We start from the raw sequence: 26321 nt of genomic DNA on the forward strand, positions 1-26321 counted from the left end.
CGAGACGATTCCAAGGACTTTGTTGTGTACAAAGCAATGCTCTGTAATTGGCAGCGCGTTCGCTGCAATCATGAGGACTGATTCATCATAATTCAATTGTAACGGAGGGAGTTGGGCTCATTTGTGTGCTCATGAGGCCCTAATGGGGTCTTCTCTAAATATTTGACCAACATGCAGTTCTGTTTGAGGATCCCCCGTCTGTCACCCTTTCCCAGGCCAGAACTGCAGCAGTGGGTCAATATGCTGGCCTGCTGTTTGTTTACACTGCTCGAGCCGGCCCATCCATTTCCTTTGTCAATAACCAGAGTTAATCTGGCAAGTCAACACAGATCTGCGCAGTCTACGGGGAGGACGACATCCTAACCTTTCTGTGAACTAATCCATTCTAGACATGCTGTATTCTGAACCCAAATATATTCTCTGTCTTGTGGGGAAACCCTGGTTCGGACAACTGAATGAGGTTCGGAAAGATGGAAATATGCTAAAGCTAAAAAAACAGGCTGAGCATGCTTGCGCTGATGCAGAAGGTTTAATCCCTTACCAGCAGAGACAAAGAAGATTCCAGCACTGAGGATGACATTGTGTCTGCTCCTGTAAAACTCACTGGCAGCCACACACAAACCTCCCATGAACAGAAGCCCAACGCTCATGATGGGGAAGATGCTGGACGCTCTCACAGCTCCTGAGGGAGATACAAGAAACCCAACCACATTAGTGTTACTATAAATAGTACAGAGGGAAACTCGCTATATAAAGAGAAAATATTTGAATGTGAATGACAGATCGAATTCAAAGGTCCATTTATGCTTATATTGATTATTTAGAAAACAGGGCATTGGGTGCTAGTTGGATGCAAACTGTACTAAAATAAACCATATACTGCATCTACGATGCAAACACCTGTCCACCAACTACTGTTTATCAGTGCACAACACACACACATGCCAAATATTATCCTTACAAAAAAAAAAAAATCAAAAGAAAAAATACTTTATGTAGTTGTGAATCTCTGTAAGTGGTAACATCTTAATTCACTTATTTTATTCAAGTAAAACTCACTATATGATCCTAGAGACTAACAAAAACTGGGTAGAAATACCTCCTTACAGTAATAATGTTTCTTTCTTGCTCAACAACATTTATTTGATCAAAAATTCAGCAAAACAGAAACATTGTAAAATATTGTTACAATTTAAATTAACTGTTTGAGTATATTGTAAATTGTCATTTTATTCCTGCAACGGTAAAGCTGTACTTTCAGCATCATCTTCAGTGTCACATGATCCTTCAGAAATCATTAGCTGTATTTTCAGCATCATCTTCAGTGTCACATGATCCTTCAGAAATCATTCTGATATGCTGATTTGCTGCTGAAGAAACGTTCTTATCATCAGTTGAAAAAGTTGTGCTGCTTAATATATTTGTTGACACTTTTTTCAGGATCTTTTAAAGAATAGAAAGTTCATTAAGGATATAATTGTAAAAAAATTTATTGGTATTTTTTTTTAACATCCTCATTGTCACTTTTGGTCAATTTAATTCTTACTGACCCCAAACTTTTGAATAAAAGTGTAGAGTCTGCTCCACAGTGTCATGCCTAAAATGGTCATTATGTACGAATATTTGTAATATGACACTCTGTGATAGTCTATTTACTTTAATTATATGCATAAATATATATGCCATACTTTGCTGTGTCGAAAACAAAATCAACCAAGACATTATACTCCTTTTATGTTCCACAGGAAAAAAGATGCCATGTTGGTGAATAGATGATGATGCCTTTTAGATTTACTGATACAATGGTGTTTTTTGGATTTATGGTGTAAATCAGACTCTCTCGTGAGAGGTATTTGGTCTAATACTCCAGAACTGGACACTTCATCCCGAGCGAGCCATCTGATGGTGCTCTGCAGAAAGAATGTCTCCTTGAAGCGCTGTGTTTAGTTACGTCTTCACAGATTTGAGCACTGCAACAGACAGCATCTGTCCGAAATGCTTCGTACTTCCTTCCAATTATTTGCGGACAGTTCTGGATCAGAAAACGCAGCACACACGGGGCTTCTCCGACTGGCTGAACTCCTCGCTCCTTCACTCTGCCTCAGATCAAGCCTGATCAGCCTCTTCAGAAATAGTATAAAAGCTAAAGGAGGGGCATCTGAGAGTGTCAGGATCAATGTCAATAGCCTAGTTGACTGCCCTTATCAGTACGCCATTGCTATGCATACCGCAGCACTGCAGCATTTGCCCTTCTGAGCGCCTTTCCTCTAAGAAATAAATATTTTGGGACAAGAGGGGCAAGACGAAAAACCAGTGAATGGTTTTTCTGAAATTTAGCGTTTACATTATCCCTTACCCCAGTGCATCTACAAACTGACAGATATGTTTATATATACAACAAAACACTGATAGCTATGTTAACTATGTTGAATAGGAAAAGTATCTACTGTAAAACAAATAAATATGCAGATGATCTGCTGTGGTGAGCCCTAAATAAGTCAAAATGAATGACAAAATTGTTTGTTTTCTCGCAGAACTACTGAAATCTCACCAAAGTGCTGAATGTCTTTGAATTGCAATTCATTAATTCCCTTTTTGTCATTCCAACAGGAATTTCAGTTAAATGGCCATTTCTCAAATGATGAATTCTGAAAAGTAACGGGCAAAAACCTTCGCTTTAACCATTTATGAAAATCTCTGATGACTTTAAATATAATTTGATCATTAAGCAGATGTGCAGGTCAACACATTCGTCGACGATCAGTTGGTAAGTTGTTTGGGAAGAAAACTGCACTATGGCTTTATTGTCTTTCTCTAACAAATGTCACTCTCCTTCCCTCCCCTTCATTTCTCTCTCCTCACTGGATCAGCAGTCTCCCATGGCACACCTCATTAATATATTCATGCCCAGGGGAAGACAAAATACTCCTCCATCATCCAATTTTCCTGCCATCCTTGAAAAATGGATCAGTGGCCGAGCCGTGCTTAATTACAGTTAGAAATGGGAGATATTTATTGAGGAGGATTGTACAGAGCATTAGCATGCAACAAAAAGGATGACATCTGCGTCCTTGATGGGTCCAACGTCCTGCTGACAGGTAAGATCTACATAGGGTAAGACCTCTGTGGGACGACTGAAACATTTATTCGTGCTTGGCTTAGACTTTTCAGTTTAAAAACTGGACGGATGGGCCTCTCTGGTTAAGTCGAGGTTATCAACCTCATGAATCCCCTGGAGTCTGTGCGGTGGGCATTTTTATACACAAAGATGTGCAGGGCAGAATGTGATATGCCCATCTGAACTTGCACGCAGAGCATGTTAGGCCAGAGGACAGAACCCTCTGCTTCAAACGAATAACAAGGAAATTAGAACAATGCTCATAGGGAAAAAACAGCCATCTCAAGGGCAACTAAAGTACGCCATGAGAGAGGCAGATAAAGATCGAGTGAATCAAAGGCAGAGAACAAAACAGAGAAGGGAAAAGCTTTTCAAATGCATTTAGCTTCAAAATCAGCTTTTTTATTTTTGCTCAGAAATGTATATTTTGTAGTGCTCCTAAATGTATTTCATTGCATTGTTCTGAACGACATGCCAATAGCACTATGAACAGGGCAGCAAATGAAGCTGTAAAACAGAGGACTTTCTTTCCCTTGAATTCTGGGTGGATGTCTGTGTCTGTGGCTTCTAGAATGCACAAACAGTCGACATGCCGACACCGATCATGTTAGACTTGCCCCCTGTGAAACTTTAGTCTGAGTTGTCTGGTGTAAATAGTTATTGGCAGAAACAGGTTTGTTGTTCACATGCAGTAAGATCTCACATCAGTCTCTCCATAAAGCTAAAGTGTGTGGAAGTCTGCTCTTGGAATCTTTGTAAAGGGATATTTCATCCAAAAATAAAAAGTGTCATTCTGTCATTCCAAACCCATATGCTTTGTATTTTTTTTATTTTTTTTTTACAATTTTCACTGTATACACCTTTGCATTCAACAACAGCGCATAGCCACCAACTGAGAAAACAATGTGTATTTTCTAAATGCAAGATACATCTGTGTATATTTTTCTTTTTGACGATTTTTGATTTTTAACTAAAATCACATAACTCAAAAACCGCAAATGATCTCAGACCCCAAAACAAACCTCAGGAGGTGGTGTGAGTACCGCTCATTTTGGGTCCTTTCATGGTTCCATTGCATCTTCTTTGAACACCAAAAACACTAAGGTTAGATTAGTCACTTTTTGGTTCACTTCAACTAATTTTTCTGAAAAAAAAAAAAAAATAATAATAATAATTCTCTTGCAGTCAGTCTCTGCTGCCATCCATGAGAGTACCACAAAATAATCCCTACTACGTTTCTGGGCTTTGAACATGGTAGTTTCCTTGCTGTCAACGGAGGGACAGAAAGTGTTCTCACTACCTTTCTGTGCCTTGAATGTACCAGTTGTTTTGCTGTCTATGGAGGGTGAGAAGGCTCTTGGATTTCATCAAAAATATCTTCATTTGTGTTCTGAAGATGAACAATGGTCTTACAGGTTTGGCTCGACATGAGGGTGAGTGATTAATGACAACATTTTCATTTTGGGATGAACTGTGCCTTTATTGAGTGAAAGCCTACATCTCAATATCCCATGGAAAAATAGAACTAAGTCACTGCCTTACATTTATTTATTTTACATATCAGAAACTCCTAGTATTTTCCGGTATGGTTAGCTTTTGCCCACACTTGACTTGAATATTCACCAAAAGTGTATATATATAATAAAAAAAAAAACATTATTAATAATTGTTATGCAAATAACATTATAATTAATAATTGTACCTCTGAATGCCTATTACTGTAAAATGTCTAATTACTGATGTCCAGGGTGTATTTATGGGTCATTAGCAGTATTGTGAGCATTCCTTCTCCACACATATTTATTTAAATTAGGCTACACATGATTGATTTGGTTGCTTTTTGATAAATGCACATCACTGAGAAATCATTGCTACTTCCTTCATTTTTGCCTTTTTTCCTCACAGTTTTAATTGAACAGAGGGAAAATAAATTAATGAGGGTGGGCGAATGGCAGGGGATGAATAGAAATCATGAAATTAAAGCAAATACAAAGTTTAAAAAAACAGCCACACCATCACAGAAGTTTTTTCAGTGATGTTCATTCATGCAAAATGATTCCTAAAGATGTTCTACTTCTGTGCACCACAGGACAAATAACAATGTACAGGTTTGAAACAACATGAGGTTGAGTAAATAATAACAAAATGTTCTTTTTTTTTTTTTGGTGAAGTACCCCTTTTACATGTCACTGAGTCATAATCACAGGGATCCGGTAAATAATGTATTTGACACACAAGCAAAAACCCAAATGTAAGAACAAACATTTTCCAAGAATATGTACGAATTTACACAGGGGAACCAGTTAAAAAAGATGTCACTTAAATAGTACAACCAAACAGCTATGACAGTGTAAAGACTTGTGGGTAAGCATGATTTATCACTAAGCATAAACCATGACATGCTTGAATGCGTGCATCTACTTTGTTCAGCTTCAGTCACCAAGCAATTTCAAGACACGCTGCACCTAATCTATAAGATGGTAAAAAGTGTGGAGGTCATTGCAGAAACTGAAGAAACCAAGCAGGGCTAAACGAGAAAAATCCATCTGACCAATATGACCCTTCTCTATGCATATCATCAGTCTGGGTGATTGTGAGAGATTTGAGATGTGTGTGTGTGTGTGTATCTGTGACTGTGAGTGTGGGGGACTTGTACAGAGTCCTCTTTCTGGTTTTGATGGAAACAGTTGTTGTCCGAGTGTTTGTTGAGTCTATTGTTTGTAATTAGACAGTTTCCACAATTTGGACCAATTTGTGGGACACACTAGGTGGGTATTTTTGCATTGACAAAATAACCAGCCAATTTTACCATCCCCCTGGCCTTACGTTGTAGGAACTTAGGGTGCTTTCACACCTGCCTCATTTAGTTCGGTTGAATCGTACCAGAGTTCGTTTCCCCCTTTGGTGTGGTTCGTTTGGGCAGGTGTGAAAGCAGCAATCACACTAGGGTGCGCACCAAAGGTGGACCATACAAGCGTACCGAGACCTGCTTGAAGAGGTGGTCTCGGTACGCTTTCAAACGAACTCTGGAGCGATTCGTTTTTGGTGAGAATGTGATCCGACCTCGAACAGACCCAACTGCAAAAAGTACTGATCATTTTTGGACTAAACCAGCTGCCGTAGTCAGCTGTGCTGTGCATTATGGGATGAGGAAGTGTTTGTTGACAGTTTGCACTTTAGCATAGTGGCTTGTGGACAAACTTGGAGTAGTGAGGAGGTGCGGAGATTCATAGAAATTTAGTCTGATGACCATGAGCATGTCAGAGAGAGTTAAGAAGAATTAATGCACGCCTCCGTTTGAAGTTACGAGCGATGCCCGCTCGCCGTTTGCAGTGCATTAGAACGTTGTTTTCAAGCCGCATTCGCGCTTCATTATAGAAATGTATTGTTTGCATATTGTGGTGTATACAAACAATGTAATAGATTATGGCCAGGGACAAAACCAGCCCGCACAGTTGTCTCTCCATAGTTGTGTTGTGTCTGGCTTTTCCTCTTATGTTGGATTTTTTTTCCGCACGTAAATTCAGACCAATCGAAAAGCAGTTTAGGAAATACATCATGGCCAATCAGTGATGTGGATGTTGTCATGTGACTGCATTTTGGTTCGTTTCAACTGTTTCGGACCAAAGCAATCAGTGTGGTGTGAAAAGGAACCAAAAGCTGAAAAATGCTACAATGTATAATTATTTGCCCTTGGTTCGGACCAAATGAACCGAACTAGAGATGTGAAAGCACTAGGGGTGTAACGGTTCACAAAATTCACGGTTCGGTTCGATACGATACACTGATGTCACGGTTCGGTTCGGTTCGGTTCGGTACGTTTTAGATATAGCAAAATGTAAAAACATCTCAACTTTTCAGAATGCCGCAAGCGCACCGCGGGTCATGTGACAAGAACTAACCAATCAGCTTCATCCTTTCCCGTAACAACATTGAAAACTCAGCCAAGATGAAGGAACAGCTGATCATAGTTGTATATGGATTGCAATTTTGAAATAAATTTAGTAGCAGAGCTACTGCAAGCGATTTTTAGACCTGCAAATCCATTTATCCTTCGCTGAAATTTCCGCGTCTCATGGAGAGAGCACGTCATCGTTGCTTAGCAAAGACAGACGCCTCATGAGCGCTTCTGCCCGAGCGCTTTGGAAAGGAGGAGAAAGACGCGCTTAGCGTTTTCCATGCGTTTTTAGGCACGATATGTGAACGGCCCCTAAGGCGCTCGCTCACTCAGCACGCGCTGAAGGCTCGTTGCAAAATGTCTAATGCATTTAACAGACCAGAAATATAAGATCCTAAAATAACCAACAGGTCTGGTGTTTGGGTGCACTTTGGATTCCCTGTAAGCTATAATACCGGTGTCTAAATGCTGCAGGGATAGTTTGTTGCGTGCATGTTTCTCCTTTTTTTCGTCTTTTCCCAGATACTGACACAATAAGGTGATGTCAGCGTAAATGAGTTGACGATATGATGCGACATACCGTTGTTTTTTTTATCCACCACTCTCTTGCCATCACCATTATAGCTTAAAGGGAATCCAAAGTGCACCCAAACACCAGACCTGTTGGTTATTGGAGGATCCTGTATTTCTAGTCTGTTAAACGCATTGGCCATTTTGCAACGAGCCTTCAGCGCGTACTGAGTGAGCGAGCGCCTGACTGAGCCTAACATAAACATATAAGTTGCTGTTTTTTTCTTCTTCGGGAGTGTCAGGGGCGTTGCCTGTTACGTCGTTTGGGTTATTGGGCTACCTTGTTGAACGCATATCATTATATTTCTTTTTCAAATATAATTAATTAGTCCAACGAACCGTTCGGTACATAATGCGTACCGCGTACCGAACCGAAAGCGTCGTACCGAACGGTTCAATACGAATACGCGTATCGTTACACCCCTAGAAAGCACCCTTAATGAGAACCAAAAGAAGCAAAAAGAGACACTTCCTCCCCCTTTATCTGCTGGTATCACTCTTAGATGGAGCTTTTGCATAAAATTGAGTGATTAACACTATATTTCAGCTCACATTTTGAAATATTTGTTTTGCCTTCTCTATATTTGATTATTTTCTCATCCAATTTATTTAAAATAGGTACCTTGCCCTCTCAGAGAAAACGCCCCTGATGTGTGTTGTTTGACAGACTTACGTAGTAAATACTCTGCTGCATCCTGCTCATAATCTGCATCCTCTGGAAAGTGGTCAATCTTCTTACAGACACCTCGAAATGTTCCTGCAGCCATGAAGAACAGAGAGAGAGGAGAGAGTCAAATACCATTAGTCGATTTTTTTTGCATGCATGTGATGGAGCGCATACAAATACAAACACACACACACACACACACACACTACAGAAGTCCATTTTATGTGTAATACAAAGGTAAACATGTCTTGGTGTGTTTATTTTGCAGTATTTTCTAATGCATTTATCAGGTCAGTGAGCACAGTACTAGTAAGCTGCTTGCTATGTGTATATGTGTGTGCGTATGTGCATGTATGCATGCCGTCTTGTGCATTCACTGACAACCCCTGTTCACTCGGCTGTGCGCTCAAGATGACAAATGAACAAAAATAACGCTTCTGCCCTCGGGCGTAACATGTGACCGGCTAATGAAGAGGTTTATCGTACCAAATACATGCGCCCTATGTAGGGGGAAACCATTCTGACACATCCTGTCATATTCTCCGCTGCATTAAAGGAGGAGTACACAGCTCAAATGCTCGGTTTGTGTTTAAACTGTTTCCATTTTAAGTAATACTCATGTATCAGCTTCTCTGTAGCGAGTATCAATGCACAGTACTGTTAAAACTGTTCAAATGGATGTAATACAAGATGAATCCCCTCATTTTCTGCTCAGATATTTTTGTGCTTCCAGAAATCCCCTCAGTTTACATAATTTAACCTTTTATATTCTTTTGATATGCTCCTTGGACCAAATCATACCCATCTGACGGATATTATTGAAACATTAAACCTCTGTTTTATCATTTATTTATCATTTATATTCTCAAATGTGTGACTGGGATCCATTCAGGCTCAGTTTGATCATAGCGAAACACACTGTGGAAAAATAGAATGAAATACATTGAAATATTATAAATTAATACAATCAAACTTAATAACTTGGAAATACATTAAATGGCGTCACAAAACAAATATAGATAGATAGATAGATAGTTATCTTTTATCTCATTTTACAATTACATTCATTTCGCAATCTTTCCCTTTGCGCCACTTGGCGGTAGTTTCGCGAATTATTTTAACATGCAACTGAATTACATTTACCACCGCGGCACTGCCACGGCGGTACACGCGGCGGTAAGCCCCAGAAAGGCTGGCCACCTACTGTAGATAGATAGATAGATAGATAGATAGATAGATAGATAGATAGATAGATAGATAGATAGATAGATAGATAGATATAATCTTAAAATACAATTACAAAAGAAGACAGAGGACAGAATGACATTTCCAACATTTATCAACCAACATTTTGGATAAGAACTCTGAATGAATACTGAACAAACAGCACCTAATGAGGCCACATAGACAAACTTATGGTTTTCATGGCTCTGTGTTTGTTTCTGTGAAATGCCATTTTGTTTAAGAAAGAGAGAGAACAGGTCTCTGTGGTGGATGGTGAGGGCTTTCAATGATTCAGAGTGAATCAGGGCACTCGGGCTTCTTCAGAAATGCCCTCTGGCTCAGCCCGCAGCCCTCTCCCACCATCACTGTCTACAGGTGACCTGACAGACTGGCCACTCAAAGCCATTCAGCTCTATTCACTCCCTCAAACACACACACACACACACACACACACACACACACACACACACACACACACGCCTGCTCATAACACAGAGATGGAGGGAGATCCTGGCACTTATGAACACCTCCTGTTACAAAGCACCACATTCACAGGTGGTTTTATATCACAATAATGAGTCATTTTAACAGTAATGCTATTAGTATGTATTACTATTATTATTATATATATTTTTTTCTACAAATTCATTAATACAATTTTATGTTACATAACTGTAATAATAAATTTGTATAATTAAATATATGAAAAAACAATCTACGGTATAAAACATACTTAAAAGAGAGAAAAAAAAACAGTAGTAAATTTGAAAAAAAGAATATTAAAAAAATCATCAGGAAATGGCAAGGTCATATTTCAAGCCAAATTGAAAAATTAAAATGAACTACATTTTGAATGTGCGCTTTTAACTAGGTATCTAAATGAGAACATTCCACAGACTTATGCTGTTTTTATGTATAGCTAATTATAAATACCATATACAAATACCTAATTGTAACACACTCCGTAACCCTAACAGAACAGATAGCCTGCCAGGTAAATTTTCACAGTAATAATAATAATAATAATAAAATATTTATAAATGAAAGCTCTTTTGGGTACAAATCTGTCCCCAAAATATGATTAAGTAGATACACACTTACACACATAAGTGCCAGTTTCTAGCACTCCTCCCTATTGGAATGTCAACTGAAAGACAGTCATCTCATCTCGTATTTCAATAAATCACCTGTCCGCTGGCCATGTGTACACTTATCTGTCTAGCGTAGTGTGAAGTACAACCAGGCCTCTCCATCCTCCAATGAGCTGCGTTGGATTACAGCGGCGCTAAAAGCATCATAAGACCCAGCAGCTGCTTTTACCAACAATCACTCAGATTTAGAGCTTGGCTCTTTGTCTCCATTTACATAACACAAACCTGCAGAACGACTGTGTGTTTGTCACAACTTCAGACGTGGACCTGTCAGAGAGCTTCACCGGAGGACGCGTGAATGCATTAGCGAGGAAGTTTTTCATTATCTTTTATCTCTGTGTTTTCTATCATTACAAACAGCCTGTGAATAAATAAAAAGAACACTGATGCTATTAGCCGAAAGCGTTCCCTGGAAAAACACCTGCAAGGAATACTTTGCATTGGAAAGTAAAAGTCCTAATTTGGTTTCTATGCTGACAATGCCATGATTCAGAATAATCTGATTAGAAAACTAAAACGCTGTTTCCGTGAATTCACACACACACACACACCCAAAAAGTTGAAACCTTTTAGTTCTTTTCAGTGTTGTCTGCAGCTGGACAGATTTGTCTTCATCACACTTTGAGGTCTCATTGACCCCTTTGTCTCAGGATCCTCTTAAAACAATTAGTCACATTTGAGTCTATGTTTCCCACTTTAAACGACTGGAGTACTCGTGATATCAATAGAGACGTTGAGAGAGAAATGGGAAAGCAAGTAGTTTACAGTCAATATGGAGGTAAATTCACCAGAGACGTGTTTTCAATTAAAGGCTACCTTTGTGTGGATTAGAAAACAACTCATCCGGTTGTGCTGATTTGAGCCTCTGGGTCTCCGCATCCGCTGAGTCCCGCGAGCCGCACCGACACACCTCCGGTCTGAATAATTCAACAGAGATCTCCTCAAAGGTGACAGCTTTGTTGGAGGAGACCAGAAAGATTAGGAACTGATGGAGATATTTTCCACTCGGCCCTCCCTTCATGCCCTCCTCCTTTTGGATTGTGTAGCCAGTGCAGCTCTCTTGCCTATTCAGCGCATTGCTAACAGATAAAGCCACTTTTTTATAAAAGGAAAAGGAGAAAGGAGGATGAATAGGGGCTTTAGTGTTGCCCTGAGCTTCGGCATTGTGGCTGTCCTCTCCTGGTCCTGTGTGGCCGGTGGTGGGTGAAGAGCTCTGCCGCTGGAGCTCCTCTGATAGCACACAGGCTGCTCTGATTGACACATGGTTAGTCACACTTCAGAGAAATACATGCTCAGCTTAATTTGCCTATGCATTCACCCTCAGCTTAAAGGGAACTTACAGTCAAAGTGTAAAGACTTCATTTGTGCTCAATCGAGCAGAAGTCAGCATTTCCATAAAATGACGATCTAGGCAGTCTCAAAGCCTTTCTTTTTGGCGTGTTGCACACGTGAAGAATATTGTCATTTCATTATACATCATTATAGCTGTGTTCCAAAATCTAGTGAGCTGCCTACCGTATCTAGTGTTTCAAGGCATTATACGTAGAGCACTACGGAGCAATTCACACAGAACATGCTTTTGTATTCCACTAAGCTATTGTTTTTCTATGTAAACGTGATAGAGAGACGTGTTTGACCACCACACTCGTGTCTCACGTTCAGAACTTCAACTTCAAGAAATGTGAATATTCATAACTATGAACAAGACTATTACTGATTCGTTTTTCTGTCGGGAGGGCTCACAGATAACGCCCATGCCTGAGCAAGGACACACAGGAGCGCTCATTCTCCATATTTATTCGTTTTCGGTCTTTGTTTAACAGCTCTGCCAAATAAATGTGACAGAACTGTTAAACAATGAAAGTAATTGGTTTATGAAAAAGTATTATAGAGTTTGCCTTTCTATTAACTGCAGAAAGACATGCAAATGCGATCATACGCTCTCTTATACCGTATGCGTACAGTAAATAACTATTTATTTGAACAAGTCTTTGAATATCTAATAAACACTTAAATCCACAAATCTTGTAAACCTTGGTAAATCCAGCTGCTGGATTCTTATACGTGTGCTCTGGTAGCCTGCATAAAATAGTCCTCATACTGATACATTGTCAAATTATTCATCTTTAATTTTGTAAATATTAGGGGAAATAAATCAAAATGTAAATGCATCTTTAAAGTGGATATAACACACACAGTTACTGCTAATCTCATGTGAATCCTATAGAGTAGTATTGCATCTTTCATATCTCCGAAGAGTCTTTAGTTTTATTAGATTTCTAAAAGCCAGTTACAGCTTTACGCTTCTCTCAGAAAGCAGTGGAGCTCCTGGAGGCGTGCTGTGGGCAGAGCTAAAGAGTAGGGCTAAAAAAAGGGCTAAAATTCAGATCCAGCCATATATATTTGATCCAGAATCAGATCCCAAAGACTTCCATAACCTGAATAAAGCACGTTGATGGACGAGCTCTTGCTCTGACCATGGTTGATGTGTATGCTCAAGAATTCAAAGGCACATCCAAAACCTTAAAACTGGGTGCTGGGCAGACAAGTAGTTGCAAAGGTAAACATGTCTGATGAAGGGCTTGGGCCCGAAACGTTACACGTGGTGAGCAATCACTGAAATTGCTAAGGAGCATTTTCTGGTGTGCAGACTCATTGTTTACCTTTGATGTGTATGCACACTCTTCCTATACAGTAGTGCCCATTACAAGGAATCCCACCGATTGAATGAAAATAGGCTTTGAGTCAAAGCTTGACCTTGGGATTTCACCTGGAGATCATTTAAATGAAGATTCTGATTATTTTTCCCAGCCCTATGAATAGTGCTATTTGTGCATCATGCAGAGTTGTTCCACATAAGTCGCTTCACATTTGTGCTATCTTCAAAGGTAGCTATCTATGCAGGCTTTAAAAAGCAAGGCAGCTCACTAGGTTTTGGAAAGAAGCTTAAAGCACATTTCCGTAGCCACACTGAAATTGAGCTAGCAATGGCTCGTGCCAGTCAGACTGTGACAGTAATCACTGCTCCGGCGACAACACTGCACCTTTCTGCTGCCTTTAATGACCTGTGTGTGTTTAATTTTGCAGGTAGAGTCTGAAAATTAAGGCCCAGCTTGCAGAGAGACTGATTGGCCTAATGGTTTTGACACGGTGAGTCATCCACGTTTATTAGGCATGGTTTTAATGATCCTCCACAGGGCACGATATCTCTGCACAATAATATTCCTACCAACACGAGAGACTCACTTACCAGCCTGCTAATTCAACTAAACATAACAAGGCAAGGAATGCTTTATTCGAGCTCTGCGATGAGCGGAGAGCGTCCATGTTAAATCATGTTTCTGGAGAATGGGGTAATAAATGTGCAATGTGACCTGTCCAAGACAACTGGGACGGGGCTGAAAGACTTCAAATTGTACAAGAGGCAATCTTCTTCCACTTGTGGCGTCGCATGCCCCCTCCTCTTTCCCGCTCGCAGTTAGCTACTTATTGCTGTTGTCTCAGCAGGGTCCAATAACTATTCTTGTTTGTTTAACTCGGCTACTTCTGCTCTGGTCTTTTCCATTAAATGGAGTCTTTTCAAACGACAGCACACTTCAGACGAGGGGTTGTGCAGCAGCTGATAGGCCGCCACTTCCTCAAGAACCACAGGGGCTCTGGAATATCTCTCAGGGGCTGAATAGTCTGAGCAATCCTGAGGGGTTCAGGTTTACATCACTCCAGGACAATATCTCTTGTTTTCCTTGCAGAAGTGTCATGCCCATTCAAACTGAGTGCCCCTTCGGAAGTAGATTATTGCAATGCAGTTTCCAATAAAAAAAATCATATTGTATTGTATTGTTTGTATCTTCGATAATTAAAATCATTTTTTTAAATAAATTTATTTACATTTATTTTTAAATTAACATTTAAATTAACATTTATTTTTATTGCTGAAATGTTGGAAACTTTGAACTGCTAACATACTTTTTTATTACTTTTTTTCCAGGATTCTAGGGTTACCAGAAAGTTCTAAAGAACAGCATTCATTATTATGTTGTAACATTATAAATGCCTTTACTGACATCTAGCAATCACATTATTATTTACTGAATAAAAGTAATAAATAATAAAAAACTAAATAAGATATCTTACTGGCCCCAAACTTTTTACTTAATTTGGGTTAGTTACCCTTTTAAATATTCCTAAAACAATTATAAAAACACCAGTCATGCATGAGAAACTGACCCAAATTTGACCTGAAATTCACTAGTTTGATGGGATGCAAACTGCTAACTCACCCCAGCACAGCCAAAGTGCTTTGACAGACGAATGACAATATTCATGTAAAGTGGGCTGCGCTCCCTATTTGTAATTCATTTAGAGCATCTTGTCAAAGACAGAGCTCATAAATATCTGGGCTTACTGCAAATGACAGCAGAACCATGAAAGTGAACACATTTTGTGTGGGGGGTAAATCCTAAAAGGGCATATGTTTGGGCGATAAACATTTGCCCGACACCATAAGATCCTGATCTGAAGGATGAGGAGCATTCTGCTACTTATGCGAGGGATTCAAAGCCAGCTGGTACGTACACGTGAGTCCAACAGCAGCCAATGCTGACGCTGTGATTGCTGCGAAAGCACTTTTTTTCTGACACACATCGGATGGCCTTCATCTCATGGCTATTCTTCAGAGTCAACATGCTTGATTTAGTTTTCCATGAAAAGGAGGAAGCTGTCTGTGCAAGCCAGCTAAAGGTTCCTGCCAGCCCCTTCTCCACAGAGAGGTCTCCTCAGGCGTGGGCCAACATTGAGTTTAATGGACTTATTTGGCTTGTTAACACTCAGCGATGCCCGTATTCACGCAGAGGTGAAGTCCACACACACACACACACGCACATCAATATTCAGTTCTAGCCCTCCCTGATCCCTTTGCTTTGCCACTATCCCTAATAAAATACATATCATACAGGAGCTCAGGAACAGCGCTGGACATCTACATGAAATGTGCCAAAAACTGTTCCACATGAGTGGATGCAAGCGAGTAAACAACCGGGGCTTAAGAGAGATAACGGCACTTAATAACGGGAGGAACACGGCTTTTTCAGCAGGCTTCCTAATCACAATACACCAGGAGATCGCAGAAACACAAGACGGATAGCTCATAAAAGCAGGGACACAGCCATAACTATTGTTCGGCGGTGAGCTTATGAAACCCCGCAGGTGGACATGCTGCAGATATTGAAGACACTTACTCATTGCCAAAGCCATAATAATTCTTGCGGTGACTTGTGTGGACGAGCCGGTGTAGGTGCTGCTTTGAAGGGCTATGGCGATACTATTAAGCTATAAGTGCGTTAAGACAAACCCCCTAGAGGCCAGCACAATCAGTGCTTGCCCAAGGAGTGTGAAAGTCTGTCTGACACCGCAAAGGACCTTGGGACTGCTGGACTTATATTGTTGTTAGTGTCAGCCAAAGCTCAGTATTTAGATGTGTGGGCTTCAGCTACGGGCACTTGAACAGTACAGTACATCCCAGGGGTTGAAACTAGAAACATAACTTCAATTTTTATATGAAGGTCACATAAAAACTATCACGGAAAGTTTTTACAAGTGCCTTCTTGTAGATTTGATTGTTCTGCTCATGTCCCTAACCTAGTTGTAAAGTTTTGTAAAGTTTTGATAAAACAGAGGTCTTTGTTTTGTCGTACATCTAAGTGAAACAAATAAATAAAAAGAAAAAAATGTAGGGCGGGACTTTGTTTTATCCATCAGCTGTCGATTGGATGAAGGCAGATCTGAATGTGAGCTTGCAATCTTCTGTAAGAAAGTGGCTTGGAAAAAATGACCTGCAGATACGGCACTAGAGAGAAGTCTGTTGTTTCACTGGAAGGTCAAGTGTGTGTGTGTGTGTGTGTGTGTGTGTGTGTGTGTGTGTGTGTGCGTGAAAAACAGGAAGAAATAATCAGTTTCTCAGCCTTAATAATTTGATAAGCTAATAATTATTTGAATGGCTCATAATCAATAAACGGACAAAATTAAAATGATATACTATATATATAAACACACACACACACACACAAAAATAAAGCACTAAAAATGATTAAATTTAGGCATCCCAACAAAAACAAATATTCCTATATATTTTTTTTTTGCTAAAAATTACATTTAACAGTATTAAATTATTTAAAGATGAACTTTAAGAGAGCGTTTGATGACAAAGGTAATCAACATGTAAAAATGGTGTAAACTAGCCGTCAATGTAAAATAATACAATAATACATTGTATTACCTGTTTAACACCGTAAAGCTGCTTTGACACAATCTGACACAATCTGGGAAGTCATGGCCTAATGGTTAGAGAGTTGGACTCACAATCGAAATCGTACAGCGCTCTCTTCACCTTTAATAACACAACTTAGGTGCCCTTGAGCAAGGCATCGAACCCCCCAACTGCTCCCTGGGCGCCGCAGCATAAATGGCTGCCCACTGCTTCGGGTGTGTGTTCACGGTTTGTGTGTGTTCACTGCTGTGTGTGTGCACTTTGGATGGCTTAAAAGCAGAGCATGAATTCTGAGTATGGGTCACCATACTTGGCTGTATGTCACGTCACACATTCACACATCTGTATTGCTAAAAAAGTACTATATAAATAAAGATGACTTGACTAAATACCCTAGGCTGATACTAATAACTTAAAAAGTCTTTATACTGTTTATCAGCTGATAATTTATATGAAATCAATATCACACATCCCACTATTTTCCAAAGGTTTTTATATACTTAGAAAACAGGAACAAGCATACTTGCAGTGATGAAGTCTAATAGAAACAATGTCTTATGAGCACCACTTCATAATGTCTATCAAACTATGCAAAAAGTGTGAAAAATATTGATTAATGCATTCAAACACTTAGCCTTTAGTGAAAAAAAAGTGACAATACTAGTGGCAGAGCAAATGGGCCGCACACACAAAGACGGATTGCCAGCAACACATTCTCAGAAGCCCTGTTATCACCTAAATCAACACTCATTGAAAAGTGTTTGCACAAACAGATTTTTCAGGCCCGCTTTCTCTTGGCACCCTGTCCCTCTTGTCGATATAGTACAGTCTCTTACTTTATTCCACCCTCTCCCTTTCACTGTAACCGATATGAAATCCATCCTAGCCCTGGCACTTCATCTCAAGCTAATGTGAGCCACTCAGTATCTCTGGCAGGTCTGTATGAATATGTGTGTGTATTTATGTACTGTATACAGCAGGCACGTGTCCAAAAGAGAGTGTTTCGGGTCAGCAGAGGGCCTGACGACATCCATAAAACTATATCACGCTCCTTAGTGAATGTCTTTCGAACAACAGCACATATAAAATATAGAATCCCTCCTCCTTGTTGAAAACCCAGTTATGGGTGACCAATCTTTGATATGGGATGTCTAACTTTTGAGACTTATTAACCCAAAGCGAAGACTAGTTAACCCTAAAATGAATTCTCGTAAAATCTGGCGCAGCCCCGTATGTATCCACAGGACTCGGGCCGGCCGTGTTATCTCTGGTCGCTGAGCCTCTGAGATGGGGAGGAGACACGGGGAGCTATTTTTGCAAGCTTAACCAATGCTGTTAGAGGATCTATCAAGAGTAATTTGCCTCACAAAGGTCATCGCAGCCAGGGGGCAGAGGCAGCATCACAGGCAGGAGCCTGGAACAGCAGTGACTCACTATGGTCCACATTCTCCTGCCGGCTTCACAGGACGCCATGTACCCACCACATCAAATCAACACACTGTCACGGAGGGATAAACTACCATCAATACTCTATTGATTTTGCATGGCATTAGATATTAATACACCAGTTTGCTAAACATCGCATGGTTTCAGAAGCCCAGTCTGTACAAAATTGTGCTCTTTTGCAGTTTGTCACAGTGCATGGTGGGCACACTGTACTTTTAGTAATTCCTTGCACTCAAAAAACAGTGAGGTCCTCGAGTTTCCCATCACATATACATACAAGATAATACACTGGAATAGACAATGTGTCACTAAATGAGCATACGAACGTTTTCACAAACAAATCAGGATTCATCAATAACTTTCATACTGAAATGTATTCTAAATTTACCAAGAAAATGTAGGAGCAACTGAAACCACATGCATCTAATAAAGTTTAGACTTTATAATAATTTATATTTTATGTTTTTGAAAGAAGTCTCTTATATGCTGGCAAATACTGAATTTATTTGATCCAAAATATAAAAAATAAAATACAAATAATAACAATTTTGTGAAATATTAATATTTTATGAAATGTGATTTATTTCTTAAGCTCATTTCAGTAGTCATTACCCCAGTCCTCAGTGTTACATGATCAATCAGAAAATATTATAATATGCTAAAATGGTGTACAATTATTAATACATTTTCTTATTTTTAATGTTGAATTGTAATTATTTGTATTTTTTTCCACATAGAATAATCTACACAAATACTAATGAATGAGACCTAATGATCTATGGAATAAACGATTCTGATTGGTCATTCGGCAGTCAGATATTTCTTAGTATTTGCCATTGTCCATCTCTTATTCATAGGCTGATTGCTTCGTTAATTGAAATGAACTAAAGCACAAGTTCAATTTTCAAATCATTTCAACTCTAATCAATATTTAATATTGATTTATTTGGTGGGTATAGCTGTGTTATAAGTTGGATAATGTAAAGTTGGTTGGCCATTATGACAAAAAATAGACCCCAGCTCGAGGCAGAGTACATTATCACATGTATCCTTCACCAGAAAGAATAGGCTGCTAACTTGTCGTCATTTAAAATCAGGAAGTCTCTTCACATTCCCCCATAAGTCTTTCCACAAAGACGTATAGGAGCTCATGTCAGTGGCACTAAATGAAAATGGTGAAAGCATATCTGACTGTTATACTGACTGGGCTTCAACACAAAGAAACATTCATTATTAATTTCTTCTGCTCATTCAATTTGCCACCAAGAAAAAAAAAAAAAAAAAACATTCTGCTAGCGTATAGATAAAAAGTGTATTTCAACAATGTACTGCAAAGTGCTGACAAGTTTCTTCCATTACCACTGCCATAATAAATGAAGTCCACTGTAGCCGTGTGTATTAGCCCAACCTTTTGTTCCCAGTCTAACAGCCCTCACTCGCACCTTCAGTGCACATTAAAAAGGCAAAAACACGGGCCGCATTCCTGCGAAGTGTCCCGAGTGGCAGTGTAAGTGCTTATGAAGTAGTATGTACACATCCCAATGAGCCAGTCGCACTGTCCGTTTAACAATATGTGCACTCATGCATGTGCATCTCTCCATGCACGTTTGACACATGTTTGAGGAGCTGTGTGACGGCTGTTTCTGTTTCTCCAAAGCTTACATGAACAAGGGGAGGAGGAGGAGGATGGAAAGCAGGGTTGAGGATGGGGGAAGGTATGGAGATAGAGCAGTGGGCCTATCTCACAGGCGGGAGCGGCTGGTTTCCAAGGAGATGTGTGTGCGTGATGAGAGTGTATGAGACAGGCTTTGCTTGGGTGCACACTTGGAAGGAAGAGCCCCTCTTCATCACTCCCTGCTTTGCCTCTCTCTCCCCCCTCCTTACCTCAGTTCCCAGGTCATCATTTACCCTGAGCACGGCCAAACCGTTCCCATGAGGTCCACCTGCACTTGAGGACGTACTGCATTAATCTTACACCTCCATTCAGAATATGAACCCGTGTTAAATTCCACCGGAGCGGTCAATTATTACTACGTACATAACCGCTAATGCGTCTCCCTATGATGACATGCAACGCAACACGCCATATATTTAACCCTCATCTTCTGTTTGGGAGGCCTTGAGGCCAATTTAATAGCGTGAAAATTATACTTCATATTAAAGGATGGGGCCGATACTTCATGCCTTTTCCTAATCTTCTGAGAATTGATTATGAACACAATTTTAACTTAGGCTTCAAAAATTCTCCTCTGAAAAATGTTACATCATTTCTGTTTGGGTCTCACAGACCCAAGATATAAAACAAGATTAAATGTAATGGATTTCCACATGCTCAGTTCTCTGACACTATACAGATAAACTCCTGCCAGCTGTTTATTTGATTTGTTTTGATATATATTTCTTTATTAGAATTACTGGAATTAATAAAAGTCACATATCTAAAAGTGCATGTCTACTTTATGATAAAACAGATGGTTAAAGCTCCAAAATGATCTGCTGGCTGGGTTTTTCATTAGATTAGAGGAGCATATTAAAATAATTCTGAAAGGTTCATTTTGAAATTACTGTTATTATACAATACCAGTAAGATTTTTTAAGTTGCACGTCTCTTATGCTTACTGCATTCACTTAATGAAAAATAAAGTAAAAACAGTAATACTGAGAAATATTATTACAGTTTGAAACTCTTTTCTACTTTAATGTATTTTAAAATGTAGTTTGTGATGGTAAAGCTGAATTTTGTCTTCAGTGTCACATTATCTTTCAGAAATTATTCAAATATGCTGGTTATTCTAATATGCTAATATGCCCAAGAAACATTTCTTATAACCTCTTATTAGCATTTTTAAAAAAATATATTTTTCGGAAAACCATGATGTTTGATATTTTTAGGCATCTTAGATCAATAAAAAGTTCAAAAGAACAAAAAAAATTTTTTTTGTTTGTAACACACATTTAAAATTTACCATCGCGATCAAAGTCTTTCTGAAAAAGCAAAAGTAAAAACAAATCTTACTGAGCCTTTAACTTTTGAACAGTAGTGTAAATCATGGCGTCTTTGTAACCCCATACATAAAAAAACCATAAAGGATAATCTGGAAAAGAACAGGGCTAATAAAGACATGCCTTTTGGTAACTGTGTGTTTCGATGAAAAATGTGAGCAGTGAATCACATTCTCATGCTGATTCATATCATTCATATGAATTGTAATGGTCTGATATGATGTTTGCTTTAAACACATGACTGTACCATTTAAACTGTAATTATGTGGTAAGAACCATGATCTTAAGCGGCCCATCAAATCCAAGTCACACTTTATTTCACAGCTTTTCCAGGAAGTCTCGATCAGAGCTGCTGTTTAGACCTCCTGCAGAGACACAGCCATTTACATATCGGCACACAGAGCTGTCCTTGATGAACTCCCCCAGAGGGTTTAACACACCTGGCTGCTGGACATGTAAGATAGTTTGACTTGACAGACTATTGAAAACATGAACACAAACGTACACTCCTTCTCTAACACTAATGTTTGCACACATGTCTATTCAATAATAAGCCCTGGCACACCTGTACAGTTTTCTTCCTCAGTGCAAACAGCTCTGTTCTGATGCGTTAACCTTAAATCTATTATGAATCTTAACTATGAAAAGTAATAGTTCACGGCACGCAAAAAACTCAAAAGTTCTGTCATCATTTACTCATGTCATTCCAAACATGCATGATTTTCTTTATGGAACATAAAAAAATAAGATATTTTGAGAAATGTTGCAGTTTTTTTTTTTTTTTTTTTGCAAGTCAATGAAAGTTCATAGGGTCTGAAAAGGGCTGCAGAGAAACTTTGAATTCATGGACAAAAACAAAATTGTTCTTGATGATATCTTTTGTGTGTGTGTGTGTGTGTGTGTGTGTGGGTGTTCAGCTAAAAAATTACTTGAGAGTGTGTAAATGAAATGATAACAGAATTTACATTTTTTGGTGAACTATCATTTCAAACACAAGACCAATATTCACAGAGAGGCCCAATCTCTTCAAAAACAATACTGGAAGTCAACGTGTATAAAGGAAAATATTTTAAAAGTCAATTTGAATTGGTTTCACAACCCTTTTCATCTTCAGAATTCAACACATTTCTGATCAAGAAAGACTATTTGATGATGATTAAAACTTGATTTTATCAACTGAGAATTAATTGGATTGTGAAAAGACATTATCAAATAGGTTGCATGGCCCGACGTCATCAAAACAGGAAAGTCGTTTCCATTAAGAGTAAGTAATGATATTTTAATTCAAGATTACAAAGGCCAATATTTTTTTTACGATGAGATAAGACCAGAAATGTGAAAGTAAAAAGGGTCAGTGTTGGTAGCATGTTGATTTTAAATAACATCAACAGGCAAAGCAAAGCCGTCATGCATGAAGTGATGTGGAGAGAAGAGGGCTGAAGAGCAGCACACTCTTGAAGGTTATATTCAGAGAGCAGTCATGTAGTCTTGTCCAGCAAAAGGCCTCATTATTACCTTCCTCAAAGATTTATGTACAGACGAGCCTAGAACATGTCTCAGGGTGATAGGTTTCTAGGTTTTGATGGATCAATCCCTCATTGATATTAAGCAAATAAATCATAAGAATGTTTTTGAGATTTAAAGTGGTGGATCAAATATGGCTGTGGGTATCTGTGCACTGAGTGACAGTGACATACACTTCAATTAAATTAATACTGAAAAGTCAATCACTGGATTTGTGTAATCTGCCATGGCCACATCTATTGGACTGCGCCCATCCCTTTCAATTAAAGATGAGGATCTTCCCATCACACTGCAGTCATGTCACCTCTCTGCGTTCCCTGGGGCAGGAGATTAATCAAAGTTTGAAAAGACATTATGAAGTACATTATTTCGCTCCCAGTCAAGCAGTGTCAGGGCTGCCAAAACCTAAACTGCCTGGAATTAAAATGAATCCATCCAGAGGACAAAGGCAAGGAAAGAGAGGGAAGAGAAGGAGGAAAACGAGGAAAACCGAGGAAGAGGATAAGCAAAAGGAACAAGCCATCATCATACAGTATGTTGGGGGTATAGGTGTACATTTGAAGAACAGGGTATGTTTTAAACTCCAGAGGGTGTTTTGTTGAGCTCACTGTAGTTGTGTAAGGCTGGAGGCTTCCTGTTTGAATTGACTTTGATTTCCCCTCAAAAAGCCTTTTAAAGCTGCTTTGTGTGTGAGGTGAGACAACAGTCTGTTCAGAGCATCTTGACTGACATAACGGACGGGCTGATTACAGCTTTATGAGTGAATACACTGCACCCCAAAAATACATATTTTCATCATTTTAAGGCTTCTACAATCTTTCCTTTAAGGGACGGATTTATTTATGTTATCTGTATTGGTAACATTATTGCAATGACACTAACAGCATTAGCCAATTATTCTGTTCCCTGTCAACAGCTTGTAATACTGAGACATTTATACTTCACAGAACAGAGTGCTTTTATTGAACTGCAATATACGGTAATCAATATGATTGCCCATCTTATTTTGAATTGACATTTGAGTAGGCTAATTAGACAATTTAGCCCTGATCGATTGGTTATATGACAGCTGCAAAATCATGCTGCCTGTGTAAAAGACTCGATTTGTGAAAAAATCATTTAAACCGTTAGGACTGAACTGAATACTATAGTATAAAAATACATTCTGGTGATAGACTAAGATTAGTAGTGCTTTCAATGTGACACATTAAATAATCCTCAGTCAGGATAGAATGAACACAAGTGTGTAGGCTTTTGTTACAAATAACGGTTCTTTACTGGCATCAATGGTTCCACAAAGAACCTTTACCATCCATGGAACCTTTACATTCCACAAAATGTTCCGTACAGTGGAAAAAGGTTCTTTAGATTATTCAAATATTCTTAACACTAAGAAAAAAAAACATGGTTCTTTTAACAACTTGTCAACAAGGGATAGATAGATAGATAGATAGATAGATAGATAGATAGATAGATAGATAGATAGATAGATAGATAGATAGATAGATCCTTAGACTTTCCGAGGCACACGAACTCTCTTGCTTACCTTCTAGACAGCAGGTTCTCCACAGTCCGGAGTGGGTCATGACTTCCTCGTTCTTCCTGCTCGTCTCGTTCTCGTTATTACTTTTGGCCCGGCACACTCCTCGTGAGTACAGCCAGTAGTCCGTTCCCACAGCGATAGTCATCAGGCTGAACGCGGCGAACGCGCCCACCGTGGTGATCAGCATTTGGACTCCTCTGTCACACATCAACATTTTGCCTCATTTCAGGATGGGGATTCAAAACAGGGTTCTTAGCGTGTCTCCTAAAACCCCCTAACCTGCCTGGTGCGCGGACTCCATGCTCCGACCGACTTCAGAAGCCCATACCATTATTATGTGCTGATTTGTGTTGGGTCGAGACTGTGGCAGTCGCTGTTGCTGCTTCTCAAGTTCAGTGAGAAACCTCACAGTGTTTCCATCGCTCAAGCGGAGAGCTATTTGTTTGTCATTCTGGGTTGAGAAAAAAACTGTTACCGACGAACAGTCTCTCATCAGCACCACACCATTTGGTAAGGCAGAAAACTAAACCCCTGTGACTTCACAAGAACATCTCTGTTTCCCGAAGACGGCAATAAACCAGTGTTTTTGCACAGAGAGTATGTTTCAAAAATACTGTCCTTTGTTAATCCAGCGGAAAATACCTTCGTTCAACGGATGCATCCGGCATTTTTCTCTAAAACACCGGAGAGGAGTAAAATATCCCACTTCATGATCAGCTTGTGTCTTTCCAAAATTCCCCTTCAGATCTGGCGAATCTAAAGCAAATTTCATTTGATTATATGTGGAGCAGCATGTTAAGAAGGCACTGATCCTTTAAATGAACAGAATCCCAGCGCTTGTGATTGCTGTCAACGGTGATGCTGGTCTCCGCGAATGTGTCTCACAGCAATGACAGCTCCCACGTTCCTCGCGAATCCGCTCGTTTGAAACACCGCCCACAGAGGGAGCGGAGCGGCGCGCGCGGGCTGCTCTGCGCGCTGATGAATGGACGAAGCCTCGCGTCTGTTAATCTCCGAGTTTCTCCCCGCACAGCGCCCCTGGCTCAACCAATGTGCTACTTAAGGCCTTCATATGCAAAGATATGGGAAAGAAGCGATGCATGAAAAATCGGACCCTGGAGAACAGGAACGTCCTTACAGAGCCACAGACAGTTTCGATGATTTCCTCCATGGATATCTTCACATGGGCAATTCCGGAGAGTTTTACCCTTACGAAAAATAACCATGGTTTTATTATAGTAAAACTGTAGTAACCCATGGTTTTTTGGCGTATTGACTGCCATTTGTAAAACCACAGATTTACTACAAATACCATGGTTAAACTATGGTTAATATAGCAAAACCATGGTTAATTTGTGGTTACCATGGTTTAACTACAGTAACCATGGTTTTTTGGTTTTATTTGTAGTAAAACCATGGTTAATTTTCGTAAGGGTATACATCACTAAATTCATAGCTATGTAGATGACAGTACAATCAAAAGTTGCACGCTTTTTATTGAATGGGTTTTTGAATTGGGTCAGGAACCACAAAAAATTAAACAAAAATAAATAAATAAAGTTCAGATTCTGTTGTTCTAAAGATAATCTAGCCCTATAGCGCGAAATGTAGCCTGCAGCAACTAGCAAATGAACCTTTTCTTGGTTCTTTTTTAGTGAATAAGTAAACATGCTTGACCAACATGCTCCAGTTCTCAGATAAATTACTCTTATGTGCCGATTATTTTAGTGAATCGATGAAAAACGTTGAATTTAATCGGTGAATGACTTGCTTGACCGCATCAAAACCAAAAACTGCATTATGCATTTAGATTTACATTTACACTACAAAGATATACTAAAAATAGAAAATCTTTTCCTTTGCGTTTTTGAAAAGTTTTGCAAACAGATGACAATGCTGTCAAAATTATACC

At 39.3% G+C, this 26321-nt stretch overlaps 1 protein-coding gene across 1 annotated transcript in view; it reads right to left on the minus strand.

Moving 5' to 3' along the window:
* LOC127952906 (voltage-dependent calcium channel gamma-3 subunit) overlaps positions 1–25365 on the minus strand; it is a 28582-nt gene extending 3217 nt beyond the window's left edge. Inside the window, exons 1-3 of the mRNA XM_052551805.1 lie at positions 24413–25365; positions 8260–8343; positions 542–682 (exon numbers count right to left, since the gene is read on the minus strand). Coding sequence (XP_052407765.1) covers positions 542–682; positions 8260–8343; positions 24413–24623 — 436 coding nt within the window. The 5' untranslated portion in view covers positions 24624–25365. The remainder of the gene's footprint in view (positions 1–541; positions 683–8259; positions 8344–24412) is intronic.
* Between the last annotated feature and the right edge of the window lie 956 nt (positions 25366–26321).

The sequence above is a fragment of the Carassius gibelio genome, chromosome B3 (genome assembly GCF_023724105.1).
Source record: "Carassius gibelio isolate Cgi1373 ecotype wild population from Czech Republic chromosome B3, carGib1.2-hapl.c, whole genome shotgun sequence".
Lineage (NCBI taxonomy): Eukaryota > Metazoa > Chordata > Actinopteri > Cypriniformes > Cyprinidae > Carassius > Carassius gibelio.